The sequence below is a fragment of the Pleurodeles waltl genome, chromosome 4_2, assembly GCF_031143425.1.
Source record: "Pleurodeles waltl isolate 20211129_DDA chromosome 4_2, aPleWal1.hap1.20221129, whole genome shotgun sequence".
Lineage (NCBI taxonomy): Eukaryota > Metazoa > Chordata > Amphibia > Caudata > Salamandridae > Pleurodeles > Pleurodeles waltl.
Window position 1 is genome coordinate 736232518 of NC_090443.1, and position 21486 is coordinate 736254003.

Below are 21486 nucleotides of genomic sequence, written 5' to 3' on the forward strand. Positions count from 1 at the left end.
GAAGTTGCACAGAAGAAGGGAGAAGGGGGGCCTTGCACTGCCTGACCTTCAATATTATGCTTGGGCCCTCCAGCTTAAGAACGCAAGTATGCTCTTCTCATCTCCTGCCTTGACAGACCTTGACTGTATGTTTAAAGCCATGTTAGGAGGTGTGAAGAGGGCAGCAAATCATTTTTTAAGTATGGCGATCCCAAATATTTTTACAAAATAAGACTAAAAGTGCTGAAAGATATGGAAAATATTTGGTACGGCATAAGGAGAGCAATTAAGGGAGAATATTATAGTTACTGGGCACGCAGTTGTGACTTTCCGGGTACACCAGAGTGTTTTAAGGACATATTGGCCTGTACAATTAAGAATGCAGGCTTTATGTATTGGGAGGGATCTCTTTAAGGAAGGCAGGTTACTCCTGTGGGATGAAATCTCTGCAGAGACAGGGAAAAGTGTTCAGATTAAAGTATATGCAGATGAAAGGGTGGGCACAGAGGGGTCGAATGATTATAGGTCGGAAGAATCAGCTGGAGAAGATAATGGGGAGATACTACCCCCCAAAAAGAAGTGGGTACATGGTAATGGGAAATTGTGGATCAGGCAGATGGAGAATTCAGGCTGGCAGAGGACTTATGGGGTAGTAGTATGCCAGGTCGACAGCTGCCAAGAAATATGGCAAGTTTCCATGCGTACTTTATTCACAGTGGTTAAATCAGCCACTTACAGAAGGAATCACCTGTTCTCAATACACAGGGCCTATATGTCACCCTATAAACTGTTAGAAATGAGGAAAGGAGAAGAGGCCAAATGTGGAAAGTGTGGCTTAGAAAAAGCTATGGAGGTACACATGTTCATGCAATGCCCAGTAATAAACTATTTTTGGGAAGAAGTAATGGAAACGATTTCGGATGTTATGTGGGTAGGTGTCAATAGAAGACTCTCCCTAGTAATCTTTGGATTTATGGATAGAGGAGTAGTGAATATCGGTATGCAGAAGTTGCTTTTCTACGTTGCGGGCCAGGAGAGAGTTATGTACAAAATGGGAAGGAAACACACCTTTCTCATACACAGATTGGTTGGATGAGCTGGTGCATGCGTCAAGAATGGACATGTCAAGAGGGATCACGAGAGCTAATAAATGTTGGTTTCCCTTCGTAGAATGGTTGAGGAGGAACAGAGCATACGTCCATGGTCGATGATCTGTCCAACGATAATACTTTTCCCTTGCTCTTAAAGCTGTTTTGGAGTATCATTTCCCCCACACTTTTTGGGGCACGGTGAGAGAGACAAATGCCCCCTTGGTAAAGGTCTGAATTCGGAAACGAGAGGGTGTAAAATAAATCGGCTCGGAGAAGACCTGGTGCCTAAGGTGAATGAGGGCAAAAAATAAATTCCTTCAGCAGGGCAAACCAGTAGTTGTGTCCCAGGAAGGTGCATTGAAATAAGGTACATTTGCCACAAGGCCCCCTGATGGCTCTGGAGGTCTTGGAAGTCAGAATATGTTGCCAACTTTGAGATTTCCTAGAGCAGGTCCTATGGGTCACATAGAAGTCTCCGAAGACTTCAAGATCAGAGCACACAGGGGCCAGGACCCACTCCAGTGAAGGCCACAAGCAAGGTCTAATCCAGGACTAGAAGGTACTGGTCAACTGATCACTTCAGGGAAAAATGCCTTCCACAGCATGTTGTGTCCCTGTAGCCACATAGGAGGCCAGCCAACTGACCCTTGGAGTCCACTTCTTTGTCCTGTACACAAACGTTAGTAGGTGCAGTTATTTAGGGACCTTATCAGGTTACTCAGCTCTCTTCTACAGGTCCAGAAATTGTACTGAAGTGGGCAGCTTGGGTGTCACATTTATGCTTGGCACCAATTGATGGGCAGTGTGACTCCTGGATCCTCTCTAACCAATGGGGTGAAAGTTTCTAGGGGCTACCCTACCCACTTTTACAGCAGTTCCTGTTTGTCCTACTGCAAACAGTGCCACTGTGCACCCTACTCTAAGAATCCAAGATAGGGAAACCTGTCTCACCTACATGGAGCTTTGATACCCATTAGAGGTGTGGCCAAGGAAATGAGTAGTCCCCACCGTCTATGATTATTCAAAGATGGTTTTGCAGTTAGCTTCTCTCCCACTGGGTTTGGTGGTGCCAGGCTACTTGGAGGGGTTGGGGGGAGTCCAAGGACTGCCTTCCCTAGGTCTCACCTTACATTTACTTGTGAATGGGCAGGCCCCTTTACAAGTTAATACAGTTCCTTGTTCTAACCTAAATGTTTTTCTGCAATGAGAAGAAAACCATCTGCCCACAACCAAAGCATTATTTTTGCTCTGGAAGCAGTTTTCACACCTCATCAAGGTCATGTACTAGGCTGGACAGCTGCTGGAGGGCTAGTGTAAATTAGGGTAATGGGGTTTCAGGCAGACAAAAGATAGCTTTTTCTACATATTTATTGAAAATCTGACTTCACCTTTTAATTGGAATTTATATAAAAAATAAAAAATGACCCTTTGATGACTTTGGAGCTGGTTCCTGTGAAAAGATACAGATTAAAATTAATAAACTGGACTTTGACATTTTCTATGTTTCCTCTACAGTCTGTGAATATAGCTTTTTGGGCCTAAACACTGGAGGAACATGCCAATTTAAATTTCACACGTAATCCACTTTTAAATATCAGGCACCCTACTTTGAGGCCAGCATGGTGTACTCAGTGGTGACTTACTAATATGAAAAAGCAGGGTTTCCCCATCTGTCAAAAAACTTTACTTTGAGAGGTTTGACTGCAGGTTTTTAGGGTACTGCAAGCCATGTTTTACCAAAATCGGTGTTGAAGTTCACAAGGCATTTAACTTACAGACCCTGGGAACATTTTCCATACAATACGTTAGGGACTTACAGGCAAGTTAGATAAGTCAATAAGGGGTAAACCTATTTAACCATGCTTAAGGGTGGAGCACAGGCACTTTACTCCTGTTTAGTGGGGATAAAGTGCACACAGCTCTACACTCAGCAAAACAAATAGTGCAAAAACTGGGGGGGAACCAGACAAAAGATGGTCAGTTAATACAGTGATGTAGAAGTCCAGTGGGTTGAATGGTTTGACCCATGAACAATGAATATTTGGGTAATGTACATAAGTCAATGTAACCTGTAACTGAGGATTGGTGTAAACATGTGTTTACTACTGAATAAACTTTTCTGCACCAGCCAGGAAGTAACAAAGGGATTCCTGGGAGGTGTATATATACATTTCTTCTAAGGATTACTCTGAGAAATCCACAGTAGCATATCCAACTGAAGGTGGTGGGAAGCAGATGTTCTAAAGTGCTGTATGTCTTGGAAGTTTGGGAACGCTCAGTAACCAAAAACATTTAATGGCATTCCTAAACTTCTCTTCAACCTTTTCCAGGTCTGAAATTGATTGGAGAGCTACTCCAGTCAAGCACAGGGGTAACTCCCCTTCATGATGGGATGGGGAATGGATCACCCCTAGATTTGGTGGGGGGTGTTGGAAACCAAATTTCCACCTAGAAAAAAATGTTCCCCCACACAGGAGGCTCAATTTCTCTTGTGTGCATTTCTCCAATATGGAGGAGCTGTAGGAGCCCTTTACAAAAAGTCATTTGATATTCCTAGAAACACACCTGGAAGCCTTCTTCTAGGGCAGCTTTCCAGGCATACTTCTAGGATTTTTTGTGAACAGACCCCACCCCCACCCACCCCAGAGTACAGCCCTTGATCTCGAAGGAAGTCGATTCAAAATGTCACTTTACTCTTTTTGATGGCATCAAGTCGGTTAGGAGGAGGAGAGTAGGTCTTTTAGCATACGGTCTCTCCCAGATCAGGGATCAATTACTGTACAAACCAAATAGTTCAAATTTGGGATCTGCTGACGACCCCTTAAAGACTATCAAAGCCTTGGGCATAAGATCATTGGTATCAAGTGACAAAAGGTGTTAATGGCACTGTATTCATTCAATATTTGTTTATTTTGGGAGTTTTATAGCATTAAATGCTTTGCGGCCACTTTGAAGCACTCCATTGCATGTAAGTCACATAATCTGATCCTAAGCTAAAGGATGGTGGGTGGCTACCACAATCCACTGGGTTGGTTGTTAACTTGAAAATATCAGGCCGTGGATAAAATCTGTTGGCCAAAGGATACCCAGGCCCTGAACACGGGGTGGAGGGGTGCCCCAAAACGGTATTAAAAGTTATAACTATATACTGAAACTGCTGTGAACCCCCAGTAATCCATCAGAAAAACAAGGTCTGGGTCTTTAATAGGAGGCTTGCACACGCTACATTTTTTCTTTACAAGCAACACCTCTTCTTGTGTCTTTTTTGTATTTGGCGAGTACTGGAAGCCCCATGTTTGGGGACTTTATGGTGTTTCGGAATCTAATGTTACTTCCTTGAAGGTTATGTCTGATGGACCTCAGACACCACCCTAAAAGGGGTAAGAGTCCCAGGAAAAGCTGTTGAGGAGCCAGTGACCTGGAAGTCACCTTTGGGTGAACTGTCTTTGTCTCTCAGCTCAGCCAGAGACCTTAGAATGAATCCTGCATGTCAGGAACAGTTATGAAAACATTGTGATGATGCATCAATCAAGAGGTGAAGTGCTCTCATGCTCACAAAGCAGGAATATAGATTTTGCATATATACATTTTCTTCAAACACTGAATGCAGGCAGAGATCTTCGTTCTGTGCTGTATGATGATTCTTGTGGTAAGAGCACTCATCTGTGCTTGATCAGGTTTCCAACTGATCTTCTGATGCATTGGGAAAATCTTGCAAGCATGGAGTTGGGGCTTAGGAAATGATGCAGAATAGACGACCCCCAAGAAGGCTTCTAAAAGTAATGTTTTTGTTGAATGCAGGGGTGCAGGGATAACATGCACAGTGTTAAGGCAGGCAAAGGCTAAAAACAAAGGAGAGTAATAGAAGTATGTGAAAAGAGGGCTACAACACAATCCCAATCAATCCAGCACAGCTGAAAGAAACAGAGCTTATGAGTGAGCCATGAAAGAGATATATAAGCATTTTTGACTGAACTAATAGGCACGGGTGCAAATGGACAACTACATAAAGTTTCCCTCTGAATTCCTTAGAGAAGCAACAGAGTTGCACTGTTTTCAATCATAGGATTGGAGTAGGCTTGATGTAATAGTTCTAGCTCACAGGATATCTCTATTATCACTTCCATGTCTGTTGGAAGACAATGTGACTTTATGAAAGATAACCTCCTTCATCATCAATAACTACAGTGCCCAAATCAATTTTTTTCAGTTTTATTTTTTTATATTGTAAAACAGTATCATATTTTGTTTCACTGAGACACTATTTCATTTTTCATCACAACTGTCCAATATTTCGTTTTAATACTCATTTGAATAGCCATTCCCCACATTTATTGATCTTCTTAGATTAATGGTATTTTTCTTTTTTAATGTATCTTTTTATTGAGTTTTGTGATACTTTTCAGTGAACAACATAAATCAACCGTAGATGTGTGGCACCACATTTCACATACATACAAGTTACATAAACCAGTGGTTCCCAACCTTCTGGCTTCTGTGGACCCCCATTTTATCATTACTGGAACCTGGGGAGCCACCACTGAATTAATATTAGAATCAGTGAACTCCTCACTGAGTCATTACTGGAAGAAGGGGACCTATCTGTTAATATTATTTATTTTCCAAGCGTCACAGAACCCATGAGGAGGCTTCTGGGAACCCCAGAGGTCCTCGGACCACAGGTTAGGAACCACTGACATAAACCATTCTCCTTGCCGTTTTTAGGTCGAGCATAGCAGCGTACAATCTGAGGAAAGTAGGTCCAATCATTCATGACATGCAGCATTGTAATAAGATATAGGGTCTATCATAGCTAGGCCCCCATCGTATGCTGACTTGCAACACTTGTGGAATGAGCTTCTGGGTGGCTATCTTCCCACCTGAAAGTTTGCTGTAGGGATGTCAGAGTGTGCAGAAGCCAGCGCAGGGGGTTAAAAGGGTAGTTTTGTAGACTATCATTTTCAGTAACGCAAGTCTGTCTAACATTGACAGTGCAGATACTTCTTTATTTGTGTGCCTTTATGTATGCTATCTAGTAGCTGGGAGATGTTATCAGTCTGTGCTATCGCTTATCCGTGAGTAAGTTTGACGCCATGGTATCTAATACTTTGCATGCTCATCATGATCCCAATGACCTTAACTCACGACATATCTATTTGTAGGACAGAAGGGAAGAAAGCCTAGTTTTGGACCAGTTGAGTTTAAGTCAAAGTAGTAGTCAAAGCCCTCCAGTGTCTGCAACACAACTGGACTGGATCTCAGTGTGTCGTTGAGGTGAAGGAGAAAGTCATGTCTGCATACAGTGAGATTTTATCTTCTAGATCTGCCAACCATCAGAACTCAGATATCCACTTGTTTTGGCTGATGTCTTGGGCCAAGGGTTTTATTACTATAGTGAACAGTAATGTGGATAGTGGGCATCCCTGTCTCAGTCCTCTTTCCAATGGAAAGGAGCGAGATAATGTTCCTCTCACCTGAACTCGGGCCAGAGCCCTCTGTAAAAGAAGGGGCGAGTAAAGGCCAGAAAGCATGAGCCAAAGCAAATTTAGGAACACAAAAATGTAGTTCCATATATTAACGTCTTATTTATGTGCACAGATGAGGAATTTCAATGCAAAGAACATATTGTTTGAGGTCAAGGGCAACAAGTCTTCATTAGGTCTTACCAACAGACCGCTTTTAATTGTCTGTTGAATAGACCTTATATTATATATGCAAGTTACTTACCTTCGGTAACGCTTTTTCTGGTGGATACACTAGCTACCTGTGGATTCCTCACCTAATGATTCCTCACCTAATCAATTCTCCCCATGCGCAGCATTCGACGGAAACTTCTTTCCAGCTCTGAACGTCGGCGAGGACGTCACAACTGCCCAACTCCACGCGGCTCCGTCTGATGTCATTGTGGCAATAAAAGGCCCTCAGTTTATGCCATTTTTGACATGCATTTGAGACGAATAGGTGAATATTGACATTCCATACACTTCATATTCAAGAAAACTGTGAGGAATCCACAGGTAGCTAGTGTAACCACCAGAAAAAGCGTTACCAAAGGTAAGTAACTTGCTCTTCTGATGGATACAACTACCTGTGGATTCCTCACCTAATTAATTGAGTCACAAAGCAGTACCGCCTCGGAGGAGGGTGTCCGTCTGGTCATACCAAGAACTCCTGCAGCACAGACCGTGCAAAATGGCCATCCCTCCTCACCTCCGAGTCTAAGCAATAATGCTTTACAAAAGGTGTAGAGGGATGACCAAGTCGCGGCCTTACAAATGTCTGCCACTGGAACACCTCTAGCCGGGGCCGATGTGGTCAATTTAGCCCTGGTGGAATGGGCTCTTATCTCCTCAGGAGGATCTTTCTTCACCAATGAATAAGATATCCTAATACAAAGAACGACCCACCTGGATAGCGTCCGTTTGTGGACGGCCTTCCCCTTCCTCTTCCCCACGTATCCGACAAAGAGTTTGTCGTCCAAGCGGAACTCTCTCGTTCTGTCTATGTAAAAGTTGAGAGCTCTCCTTGGGTCCAGTCGATGGAGCCTCTCCTCCTCCTTAGATGGATGTGGAGGAGGGTAGAATGTCGAGAGAGTGATGGACTGTCCCAAATGAAATGGAGTCACTACCTTGGGGAGGAAAGCCGCCCTGGTCCTCAGTACCACTTTGTCTTTATGAGAGGTTGTAAAAGGTGGGTGAACAGAAAGAGCTTGAAGCTCACTCACACACCTAGCAGACGTGATAGCCGTAAGAAACACAGTCTTTAGAACTAGAAACCTTAAAGGGCAAGAATTAAGTGGCTCAAAAGGAGAGCCCATCAAAAAGGTTAATACCAGATTTAGATCCCACTGGGGCATGAGAAACGGAGTGGGAGGAAACCTATTGGTAAGCCCCTTCAAAAACCTCAACACTAAAGGGGATTTGAACAAAGAGGGTTGATCAGGAAGACATGAGAAGGCCGAAAGGGCCAAAAGATAGCCATTGACCGTGGCCACAACAAAGCAAACATCAATATGTCCGACAAATGGGCACTTAAGGGATTCATTTGTCTCTCTCCACACCAATGAACAAATTTAGCCCATCTGCTCGCATAGACAGATTTGGTGGAGTGTCGCCAGGCCGATAAAATAACATCCACCACATCCGATGGGAGAGAAAAATAACTCAGGTTGCCCCATTCAATCTCCAGGCATGAAGGTGCAGGCTCTGGAGGTGGGGGTGTAGAACCCGCCCCTGCGACTGCGAGAGGAGGTCTGCCATGAAAGGGAGACGGAGCGGAGGGCACAGTGAGAGTTGGAGTAGGTCTGTGTACCACACCCTTCTTGGCCAATCCGGAGCTATTAGTATGACTGGGGCCTGGTCTTGGCGAATCTTCCTCAGAACTCGAGGAATCAAGGGTATGGGGGGAAACGCGTAAAGCAACTGGCCATTCCAGGACATCTGAAACGCGTGCCCCCAATGCTTCCAGCGTCGGATACTGAAGGTTGCAGAATGATGGGCAGTGCGCGTTCTCCCGAGTGGCAAAAAGGTCTACCTGGGGAAAGCCCCACATCCGAAACATGTGAATAACCAGATCTGGTTGAAGACGCCACTCGTGATCGGCTGAGAGGAGCCGACTGAGACTGTCCGCACACACGTTTTGAACCCCGGCCAGATGGTTTGCTATTAAGCAAACCTGATGGTCCTGCGCCCAGGACCAGAGCCACAGAGCCTCTCTGCAGAGAAGATATGACCCTACTCCTCCCTGCTTGTTGAAGTACCACATCGCAGTTGTGTTGTCCGTCAGGACTTGAACCGACTGACCGCAAAGGGAAGGGAGGAAGGCCTTGAGAGCCAAACGTATCGCCCGCAATTCCAGCAGATTCATATGAAACATCTGCTCCACTGGAGACCAACGACCCTTGATCTCCATGTCCCTCAGATGAGCTCCCCACCCCAAAGTAGAGGCATCCGTTATCACTGTGGTCACTGGAGGCGCAACGAGAACGGCATTCCTTGAGACAGGTTGCCGACCGCAGCCCACCATTGAAGATCCACTGCAGAGTCTCTGGAGATCCTTATCGACTCCTCAAGATCCCCTTTGTGCTGAAACCACTGCCTGCGGAGACACCACTGAAGAGCCCTCATGTGCCAGCGTGCATGAGTGACCAACAGAATGTAAAAAGCGAAAAAAGCGAGCAAATGGAGGACCTTGAGGACTGGAAGAACCAATCCTTCTTGGAACATTGGAATCAACGCCTGAATGTCCTGAATCCGCTGTGGCGGAGGAAAGGCCTGATTCAATGTAGTGTCCAGTACCGCCCCTATGAACAGGAGGCGTTGAGAGGGCTCCAGGTGAGACTTGGGCACATTTATCGAAAAGCTCAGACTGAACAACAACTGGGGTGTCATCTGCAGATGATGCAGCACAAGCTCTGGAGACTTGGCTTTGATCAACCATCGTCCAGATAAGGGAATACTGCTATTCCCTTCCTCTTGAGGTCCGCTGCAACAACCGCCATCACCTTCGTGAAGACCCGAGGTGCGGAAGTAAGATCAAAAGGAAGGACCGCAAACTGGTAATGCTGTGACCCTACCACAAAACGGAGATACTTCCTTTGTGACTTGAGAATGGGAATATGGAAATAAGCATCCTGCAAGTCGACAGACACCATCCAATCTTCCTTGTTCAACGCCATAAGCACCTGTGCTAGAGTCAGCATTTTGAATTTCTCCTGCTTGAGGAACCAATTCAAAATCCTCAGGTCCAGGATAAGCCTCAAGCGACCATCCTTTTTGGGGATCAGAAAATACCTTGAATAACATCCCTGACCCCTCTCTTGCTCGGGAACCAACTCCACTGCACCTTTTGACTATAGGGATAGAACCACCTGTTCTAACAACAGGAGATGATCCTCTGAACAAAAAGAAGGACGGGGAGGGAAGGGAGGAGGAATCTCCCGAAAGGGAAGGGCATAGCCTTTCCTTACCACACTGATGACCCAGGAATCGGATGTTATCAACTCCCACCTGGGAAGAAAAAGAGACAACCTTCCCCCTACTGGAGACACATGGGACGCAATGGTAAGAAGACTAGGGTTGCTTCCCCTGTTGCATCCCCCCTGAGGAAGAGGAAGGGTGCTGCTGTTGGGTGGCCCCACTAGTGCGGACTCTACCCCGCCCCCTAAATGATCTATAAGGGAGGCTTGAAGGCTGTTGGCCTGCTTGCTGCGATCTCCCACGAAAGGAAGCCCCTCGTCCAAATACCTGCAGCCGTCTAAAGGACCTAAAAGGGGTCGAAACAGCCTGCAGGCCCAAGGATTTAGCTGTTGCCCTACATTCCTTAAAGCGCTCCAACGCAGAGTCAGCTTTAGTGCCAAATAATTTAGCACCATCAAAGGGCAAGTCTAAGAGCGTGGCTTGAACATCCGATGAGAACCCAGACGTGCGCAATAAAGCATGACGCCTGGTGGCGATGGAGGTTCCCATGGCTCTAGCAACAGAGTCCGTGATGTCAATTCCCGACTGTATGACCTGCGTCGCCGCTGACTGGGCATCCGAGAGGAGTCCATGCAAGTCTCGGGGCATCTCCGGCAACGCTGCTTTAGCTGCATCCATTATTGCATGAATGTATCTGCCCAGGATACACGTAGCATTAGCTGATTTCAGTGCCATGCTGCAGGAGGAGAAAACCTTCTTGGCCGACTGCTCCATGCGTTTGGATTCCCTGTCAGATGGTACACCAGGGAAGGAGCCAGGAGCAGACCGTGGCAGACAGGACGCCTACACGACCAGACTCTCAGAAGACAGATGTTTTGAAAGGAATTCAGGGTCTCCAGGTGCTGACCTATACCGTCTGGCCACCGACCTGCTCACTGCTGACGAAGAAATAGGCTTCTTCCAAACCTCTCCTATGGGATCCATAAGAGCTTCATTAAATGGTAACAACGGATCCGCAATAGCCGTGGCCGGATGAAGCACCTCCGTCAGGATACTGGTCTTAACCTGTGCCATTGGAAGTGGGAGTTCTAGGAAATCAGCAGCCTTCCTGATGACAGAATGGAATGAAGCTGCGTCCTCAGTACAGTACCCTGGTGAGGCCAAATCCCACTCCGGGGAAGTATCCAGTCCACTGGCCGTGTCCAACCCCTGAAACTCACTTTGGGGCTCCTCAATCTCCCCCTCCTCAAGGAGCTGCCTTTGGTACTCTCTCTCCTCCAACAACCTGAGGGCCTTTCTCCTGGACCGCAATTTCGCCTCCAGCCCTGGCGTCGACAAAGAGTGTGCTGACGTCGGAGAGCGGCGTCGAGAAGGTGTCATCACAGGATCTCCGGACCCCTCCGACTCCGGAGATGGATCCATTGGCGCCGAGGATACTCGACCTCCACCCATCGACGCCATCCGGCTCTCGGACCCTTCCATCTCAATAGACACCGGCGTCGAAGGCCTTTCTCTCGACGTCGACGGCTGCACCGCCGGCGCCGGGCTAGTGTCTCCTGCCGGACAGAATGGCATGAACGGTGTCAGTCTGTACGGACTTGGAGCGCCTAAGTTAAATGCCAATGGACCAGTGGGGCCAGACGGCGCACGACCTCCCGGCGCCATGTTCTGAAATATAGCAAACATGGCATTAAGAAATGCCGCCGGATCTGTCCCCGGAGCAGGGAAGGCAGTATACTCTTGAGGAGCCGAGGCTGGAGCCGGACTCGAATCCGGAGCATCCAGATGAGCCAGAGATGAATGATGACTCTGAGGCTCCACCACCTCAAAGACCGATGGCGCCAGTGAAGATTGCGAAGTCAAAGTCTGAGGAGACACTTTCGGGCTGACCTCCCAGGACTTACGGCGCCGGGCAGACGGAGACCTCAACCGGCTTCCTCTGGAACGACGCCGGGAGTCGTGACAGCGCCGCTTCTTATGACTCGACTTCCCCGACGAAGGCCTATGGTGACTCCTTTTCTTGACTTTTGCTAAAAACAATTTAGCCTCACGTTCCTTCAGAGCTTTAGGGTTCATTTTTTGGCATGAACCACACTCCTGGACGTCGTGGTCCGAGCTTAGGCACCATAGACAGTCGTTATGTAGGTCAGTAACAGACATTCGACCTCCGCATTCCCTGCAAGGCTTGAACCGTGACTTCTTCGGGGCCAACATCTCGAAAAAACACAAAGTATCCCTTTGAACAGCAAACGATACAGGAGCTGGAAAAATAACCGTTATCGAAGACACGGAAAAAAGGGAACGGACGTCAGCACGCCGGCGAGGGCCTCTTATTGCCACGATGACGTCAGACGGAGCCGCGTGGAGTCGGGCAATGGTGACATCCTCGCCGACATGCAGAGCTGGAAAGAAGTTTCCGTTAAATGCTGCGCATGGGGAGAATTCATTAGGTGAGGAATCATTAGGTGAAGAATCCACAGGTAGTTGTATCCATCAGAGTGGACTTTGGGTCAGCCTATTGTTTATCATTTGTTGGCTTTCTTGTAAGTCTAATTTGCTGGCTTCCTATTTGATAGCATTCCTTTCTTCTCTTGTGTTTGTTGATCCCCTGGAGCACAAATTCTTTACCATGTTTTGACTGACTTGCATCCTTCCACAGGTCACTTCAGTTAAGTGCTTTTTCCTTTTGAGTATTCTATGGGAGCACGTATATTTTCTGGCTCTTTTCCCCAGGTGCTGCTTACTTCCATATACCTGCCTCTCTACACTGTTGCTCCAACCCATCTCAGTGTATACGTAAAGGAACAGCAACAGGTGTATTTTTGTCACGTTTGACTAAACAGCAGACTTTATAATGTTGGTTTCCTATTATCTCCTGCTTCTACATGCTGTATGAAGGCCCAAGTATTTGTATGCAAAAGCAACATTTATGGTCCTGTGGGAGAGGCATGCTGCTGGACTTACTCAGTGTTTGTTCAAGGCAGAAATAATATTGAAATAATGTCTCTTATCCAAGAGGCCCATAAATCTCTCTCATGGCAAACACTCATAGGAACTACAGTCACCTGTAACCTCAGCTTGCATTACTAACACGGATTCCAATATAAAAATATATGCACTTTGCAAAATGTAACTCTTTATGGCTCTTTCTTATGTTCCTAAATACTCCTTGAATATATGCGAACAGATACAGAAGAAAGAAAGCAAGACTGATGATTCTATTAAAAATAAAATATGGCCAAAAAGTATTTCCAACTTGAAAAAATGATAAATATTACACACTACCCCTTACCTACCATTCAATTGGTTTGCTTTCAAAACAAAAGACCTCAAACAATATTTACAACTTGAAAAACATTGATGAAGCTTACAGCCAGTAGTACCACATTGCTGTGCACAGAGGGTTTAAATATCACATCTAGATAAAATGTGCATGGAGCACAGCAACATTCTTAAACAAAAATAATAAAGAATAATCATTGTAAATCTTTAATGGACAACATGTAACAAAAGTATACCTGACTCTTACATAAACAGTGGTGTGGAATTTATTAAAATATCTACTTGTCCAGGGGACAGGTTGCTTCTCAAATCTACTTGTCCTGTAAAAAGATCTACTTGTCCCTTTGGTGCCATGTAGTGTGGCGACAAATTATGGCAGCAATCTCATTATGTAAGAGCTCTGATAATAGCCTCTCTGATTATGCCAGGGCTACTACCATAGTAGGGCTTGAATACTTGCAGTTTCAATCCCTACTGTAGCAATTTCCTTATTTTGCCACCTTTCCGCAGATCTGCATACTGGGGCTGGAGGAAGCAGTAAGCAATAGTTCCAGGGCTGGAATGCCTTTGAGTCTGCAAACCTACTAAACCTGCATGTTTTAAAGAATTTTACCAGCTTCTCTCTAATATTTTCCCATAATAAGAAAGGTTGGACATTTACTCCTGACAATGGCAGAATTAGAACTTCTTCCAGGGTTGGGAAGAAAGTGGCTGGAGGGAAAATGAACTTGCAAATGCTCAATAGATTTTCACATGAGCAAATCTACACATCGTATTTACCCATGCTAAAATACAGTTCACAAATATTTTATAGGGGTACGACATATACCATGGGTGCACTTTTGTGACTTTCTTTAAGAATTTGGGGCCACATGTAGGTAGGTTCAGATTTGCGACATGCAAATTGCGAGTCGCAAATCCGAATGTAGGATGGTGTCCCTGACACCATCTGTGATTCGCAAGGGCTTCGCAAATGCCCACCTCATGAATAATCATGAGGTGGGTCGCAATTTGCGACCCCCTCGCGAATGGCGGTCCTCACAGGGATGGTGGCCTGCTGGAGACAGCAGACCACCATGTCTGTGACTGCTTTTCAATAAAGCAGTTTTTTTTTTTTTTTTTTTGTAATGCAGCCCGTTTTCCTTAAAGGAAAACGAAATGCGTAACAAAAACGAAAAATGAAACGTTTTCGTTTCATTTTTTCAGAGCAGGCAGTGGTCCGTCTGTAAATGTTTACAGTGACATTCACAATGGGGAAGGGGTCCCATCGGGATCCCTTCCCTTTTGCAAAAGTGTTAGCACCCATTTGAAATGGGTGCAAACTGCGATTGGTTTGCGCCCACGTTCGCGGTCACAAAACAATCCTACATTGCACTGCGAGTCGCAATTAGGAAGGGAACACCCCTTACTAATTGCGAGTCGCAAACCTGTTTTGCGATTCGGTAACCAGGTTACCTAATCGCAAAACTGGGTTTGTGCATCGCAATGTGCTTTTTGCACGTCGCAAACAGCAAAAGTCGCTGTTTGCGACATGCAAAAAGCTACCTACATGTGGGTCTTGGTCCCTAATTAGGTCTGGTGTTAACAAAGACATTTAGTTTTTATTAAACTTCTATTTCTCTCTCTTTCGGCTGGCTTTACTGTGAGTGATCGCATTCTGCTCTTCCACAAGGAGCATATTGGCACACAAAGTAGTTTTGTTCAGAGTCAGGAACTACAGTGGCAATCAGTGACGTAACGAAACTGGAGGGTGCCCCTTTGCAAAGAACATGGAGGAGCCCCCTCTCCAGGCTCACTCAGGGCAGGTGCTGTGCTGAAGGGGCCCCCTGGAGGGCAGCTGTGGGGCCTTTGTTACGCTGCTGGTGGCAACGTGTGCTTTGAGAGTTAAAAAACTTTGGGGGTTTTTTTTTGCCAGTGTTCGTTACAATGTTGAGGGCCTGGTAGCTCCCACAACAATAAAGTGCTACAAAAGCCATGTCAAAACAAGACATGCATTGATGAAACTAAAAGACTTATAAAAATATGTCAGATCAGTTGGCTTTGTCAGTGTTTGTTTATTTTCATGCTTCCCATAATCGTGTTGAAAATGGTTACACTGATTTTCCATTAGAAATATTTTTGGGAAATACTAGCATGCATCAACACATTTTACTAAATGACACTTCATTCGCATCTAATCAGAGAGCATTCTGGGAGCATTATACTTAGCCTCAGAGCCTAAACTTTTCAAACATGTGTATACACGTTTTTCTTTTTTTTTTGTACTGGAACCAACGTCAGTAGTGAAGTGTGACCTTAAAACATTTATTTACAGCTCTCACCCTAATAATGAAGGCTTTCAAATAATGAACCATAAATACAAGTTCGAACAGCATTATCTTTTGGAAACACATTACCTCAACTGCAGAGAGTTCCACTCTCTGTAAACAGGCAGCCAAAGGGTTTGTGCTGCAGAGGGTTGGGCCTACTTGTCCCAAGGATAGAGTAAACATAAAAACTTGTTGCCCTTGACCCCAAACAAGATGTCCCGGCGATATACAGGGCTATATTTACTCATCGAAACATCTGCCAAGGAAATGGAAATGCAGTTATTAAAAATGTTTTCTTTGAAAAACCCTTTCCCGACACCCCCACCATTCCAAACGTTTTGATACTGACCTTCCCAGGTGTATATTTCTGACGTTTTCCAGGGTGGTGAAGGAGTTAGAGATCAGATGGTGAAAACCCTTAAACATGTAAGTTTGCAGGTGTGCACAAACTCAAGGGTGTTTCGGCTATGTAACTACAACTTCCAGCCTTCTTCAAGCAAGTAATTGGCAAAACCAAATTGACATGTGCAATAGCTTTGAGAATGGGGCAATTAGCACCTTGACTCCGGGATAACTTAGCAGATGTCATTTAGTTGAATGCAAGATGGAAAGGTAGAGCTTGGTAGATGATCAAAATTAATGTAGACAAGGAAATTGAAGCACAGTGAGATAAAATGATATGACCAAGAATCACACAACCTGGTCAAAGGGAGATGGCCTGACTGCAAGTGTTTTTTGTTGATCCTAGACACAGGACTGCAAGTATAATCCTGGTTTAGTAAAATAAATAGCATATTTTCTAGAGGAATTCATAGGAAACTGTCTCAGAAACTAAAGTTAGAAAGAAAGCAACAGTTTAACTAGAGCAATTATATATTCTGAAATATAATATGCCATCAATTTCATTATTCTAGATGTGCGATTCTAGCAAGGCCCTACCTTAATCAGAAACCTGGCCTAAAAACAAAGCCCCTTCATTAACTGAGCTCCTGCATGTGCGGAGCCTGTCAATGGTCAAGGATTTCACACAACAAGAGTCTGGTATGTTCAGATTCGGGTATAATTAGCAAGGTGGCATAATCTGAGCATTGCTGGAATTCAAAACCTGACACTATATCAAACCTAGCGTAACAAAGAAGCTATTATCAGAGCTCTGATATAATGAGACTACGGCCATTATTTCTCATCTCACAGGATCAAACCAAATAGTACAAGTATTGTTTTGATAGATAAGTAGATTGCTGAAGCATCTCATCCCTTTGACAAGAGTATGTTTTATAAAATGTCACACCCCTGAACATGTTAAGTACATTGCTGTTCGGCAATATGTTTTTATGGTTACAATTCCATGTCCAGATTGTTTTAAGCAAAATTAATTTGTAGGTTATATTGATATAAGTACTGTGACATTGTGTCTAAAAATACTTTCACTTGCCTTGTTTTTCTCATCTTGAATAATTTGTAACACTTGAGTTGTGTAGCCTTCATCCAAACACTTCTGGCCTGCAGCCTGAAAGACATTGAAATCCTCTTCTTTGAATTCCTCCTCTTGCAGAGTTTGCTAGAAGAAACGAGTTAATATAAATAGTAATCATGCTTCTGAACACGGCATAAATGGGATACACCGACAAAAACTTCAAAAGGTGTCTGCTATTGTTCAGCACTCTGCATAGAAGTTACCAGTAACAGTGAGCATCTTTCACATAATAACTGACAGAGGATCTTACATCCAATAACTTTTGCAGATATGCACAAAGATGCAATGCACTTTCTTCAGGGTTATAATGAAAGCCTCCTTATTACAAGAGAAGATAAAAGGTTAGAATGTACTGCAAATTTTACTGGATTCAAAAAATAAATATAGAAAATGTAGGGAAGTTGGTCTAGAGCTTATGACATCTTCCAAAGGGCAATGCACGCAACAAGAGCTGCCCATGAACCAGAAGGACTTGGTCTTACATATCAAAGTAAAGAAAATGATCCTACTTGATCTCCTTTAATCACAAACTTGCAATGAGCAGAACAGAATTTTTGCAATCACTTTATGTAGAATCAAACGAATAACAAAACTTAAGCTTAGAATGAAAATGTAATGTGAGCCAAGAGGAAAACATTTTCTCTAAAAACAAAAGAATCTAAACAGTAAACATACAACATACATACATAGCAAACTGACAAACAGGGTGCACACACTGCCCCAAAATGAGGAGCCATGTAGTTGTGAATAATCTAAAATTGGGGAGAACACTTTCAAACTATGTGCTCCAGAGAACATGTGAATCGTTGGAGTATACCACAATAAATTAACTTTTCACATACTGAACCAACACTAAATTTTGTGCAAAACACTTAATTATGTGCAGAGTGCAGGGCGTAGAGCTGAGTGATGCAGAGGGCAGTGGCACTCAGTAGAGTTGAGTGGCACAGAGTCCAGTGGCATAGTGGTGCAGAGTAGAGTAGCATAGAGCAGCGGAGAGTATAGTACCATAGAGTGCAGTGCGTAGAATGCAGTAGTGCAGAGTAGAGTGGTGCAGAGTTCAGTGGTGGAGACTGCAGTGTTTCATAGTAGAAAGTCAGAGTGTTATAGTGTAGAGTAGAGTAGTGTGGCATAGAGCGCAGTGGCGTGGAATGCAGTGATGCATAGTAGAGTGCAGTGGTGTAAAGTAAATGACAAAGTGCAGTTGTCTAGAGTGCACTAGCACAGATGCAGTAGTTAAGAGTAGAGTGGCGTAGAATGCAGTGGCCGAGTGAGTGATGTAGAGTGGTGTAGAGTGCTGTGGCGTAGAGTAGATTGTTTCAAGAGTAGAGTGAAGTGGCCTAGTGTGGAGTGGTGCAGGGTACAGTGCAGTTGCGTTGAGAGCCGTCAAGTGTAATGATATCAAGTGGTGTAGAGTGCACTGGCATAGAGTGCAGTGGTGCATAATAGATTAAAGTGGCATTCAGTGCATTGGCGTAGAGTGCAGGGCCATAGACTTGAGTGTTAGAAAGTTAAGTATGTTGGCGTAGAGTGTATTGGCATAGTGTGCAGTGGCGTGGAGTGCAGAGTTGCAGAGTAGCTTGGTGTGGCCTAGACTGGAGACGTGTAGAGTGCAGTGGCAAAGAATGCAGTGGTGTAGAGTAGAGTGGCCAAGAGTGCATTGGCAAACTGTAGAGTGGTACAGGGTAGAAAAGAGCAGCGTGAAGTGGCACAGAGCGCAATGGCTTACAGCAGAGTGGTGCAGAATGCCTTGGTGTGGTGTAAAATGGAGTGGTCAGAGTAGAGTGCAGTGGTGTGGAGTGGTGCAGAGTAGAGTGGAGTGGCGTGGAGTTGAGTATTCATGGTGTGGTAGCACACTGCCATTACAGACAACACATTTTCAATTGAAATGACATTACATTTGCGCAGACATACAGTTTTACTAATAGAACTATACAGTGCACAAATGAAAATGTGTGGAAATTGCATCACCCAGTTTAATGTCTCGTTTTGATCATAATAAAGTATTTGTTTCTAACACACTTCACAAATAACAAAAGATGTGCTTCATTTGTGCATTCATAATTCTGATATATTCTGAAATAATTGCACAGTTCATTTAAAAGTTGTCACATGCTGGAAAACAAAAATCTTCCCTACTCCAGTATCCAGCAAGATTGTCAAATAAATCCTCTCACTTTGAACTCAGAGAAAGAAAAGTAAATAAGCGCCTTTGAAAGACAGCTCCTGACATTTGACCTCGGTCTTTGAATACAAAGGAAACGTGACAGGATAAGAACCAGATTTAAAGACCTGTAAGCAGAAAGGGAGTTTGTGGAAGGATACGGAAAACATTGTTTAGGCAATGAGGGGGACATACTGAACCTGGAAAGCCTAAAGCAAATAAAGCCAGGAAATGGAAAGCCAGAAAGTGTGAGTTGCAAACCACAAAGCCAATGGTAACTAATGAGTGGGCCAACTTTCTGAAAGTTCCCAAGAAGTCTTTGACAAAAGACTTCAGGAACGCTTTCAAAGCCTTTAGCGGGAGTTAAATGCAGGTGGTAACAGAAAGGCTTGGCTTGTGTGTTGGATTTAGACGGAAGACTACACTACTAAATGCTAATCCCACATTGCTGGTCCAAGCTGGACCCATAAACTATGTGCCTTATACTAGTGGCAGAAGAACGAGATAAAAAGGTGTTCTCTCCCCACTCCTTTTTGCTATTGGAGCCCTTCGCATGGTTGATGAGACAGAGGACGGTTTTTGAAGTATCACTAGCAGGAGGAGGACACATTATCTCTCACTAGTTGATGATGATATGCTACTTTTCCTGACACTTTCTGGGGAGAGGATGGGGTGTTGAGGGGTCAAACTGTAGTGGGCAATAAAGTGGATTGCAGATATGGCAAAGATAGATCTGAGCATAAATGTAGAGACAACCATGATAGATAACATGATAGGTATACCAATCAGGCAGAGGGGTTGGATAGGGACTTCACCTCAGCAGTTGAGGTATAAATACTGCTCGTCATGCCCCTTGCCTGCAAAGAGCACATACTGCTATTCCTAGGTACATGAAATTCTATTTCTGATGGGCCTCAGGACAAGGGAAGATAGAAGTTTAAGGGGTTTGGAATAAAAAGGGATACCTTTGGAGTTTTCCAGATCCAATGCATGAGCAACGAATCCAAGGAGGGGAATTCTTAGTATATTTGATCTCTGAAAGTGTAGATCAGTATTAGATTTAAGAGGAGACACTGAATCACCCATATCCCAGGGGGTAAGGAAGGTATGCCAAATTTGGAAAGTTATCCAAGGGGTGTTATTTTCTTACTGAACACTTCTAAAACAGGCTACCTGCATGCTAGACAAACTGAGAGATCAGTTGGTGGCAGACCTTGGCAAACCCATGGATGCAGGGGGCGGTTAGTACAGCATACTACAGACCCCTTCAAAAATGCTCACTTGCCTCTCCAGGTCAGCTACTGAAGTACAATATCACACCAATGAATGCTATATATTCAGGTGTACTGGCAGGGACTGCTAGATGTGGAATGCAGAAGCAGAGTTCTTCAAATGGTTTGTAGCTGCATGGCCTGATAAAGTACTGTGATGAGGTAGAGCAAACAAGTAATGGAGTCACGGGTGCAAGTGAAGATTGCACCAGAGCACGCTTATTGGGCCTTTTTCCATGTCCTTAGTTAAGAAAGGTCACTAAAAGGGTTATAGGTTTAGCTTTAGCGCTGGTGAAATGACAAATGGGGATGAGTTGGAAGGCATAAAGTGGCCTAGCATTACAATGTAGAGATATGAGGTACAGAAATGGGTTTAAAGCCAGAAAATTGGTTTTGTATGTAGAACATAATTGGGGTGAGGAAACCGGACATGGAACAAGATGCTATCTGCCTTTATAAGAGAGAGGAACAAAAATGTACTGCCTTGATGCAGTACAAAGGAGTCACTATTAGGTAAGGGTCCTTGAACTCCGGACCAACTGGGAAGAAATGTTGAGGTTGGGGGCGACAATGGAAATAAGAGGATTGTAAGTAAATTGGGGGTACCACCGATACATATTTGAGACCTGAATAATGAGATGTCTTTGCCCACTTACAGGAGCCCCAAAATGCAATAAAATAATGTGATTTCTGAATAAGGGTGCACAGCATATGGAACTGAGCCAGAAAGAGACAAACAGGATCACTTGTCAATAATAAATGGACACAAAATATTTGTATTGCACCTTATGTTTCCTATAAAAATAATAAAATGTGTTTATAAAAAATAAAAATAAAAACACACACACACACACACACACACACTTGAGTAAGAAAACATGACAAAAGCAATGTGGGGATGATCCAATGGGTGTCTCATGATGTGAATAGGAACCTATTGCCCAAATTGTCTGGACTATACACAGATATACTTGCGGACTAGGTCAAAAAAAGAA

General features: G+C 44.3%; 1 protein-coding gene across 2 annotated transcripts in view; it reads right to left on the reverse strand.

Annotated features, from left to right (window-relative positions):
* The window catches only part of GLMN (glomulin, FKBP associated protein), a 318240-nt gene that overhangs the window by 255965 nt on the left and 40789 nt on the right, over nucleotides 1-21486 (reverse strand). For both annotated transcript variants that reach the window (XM_069232351.1, XM_069232352.1), the window contains one exon: nucleotides 17015-17140. In XM_069232351.1, coding sequence (XP_069088452.1) covers nucleotides 17015-17140 — 126 coding nt within the window. The remainder of the gene's footprint in view (nucleotides 1-17014; nucleotides 17141-21486) is intronic.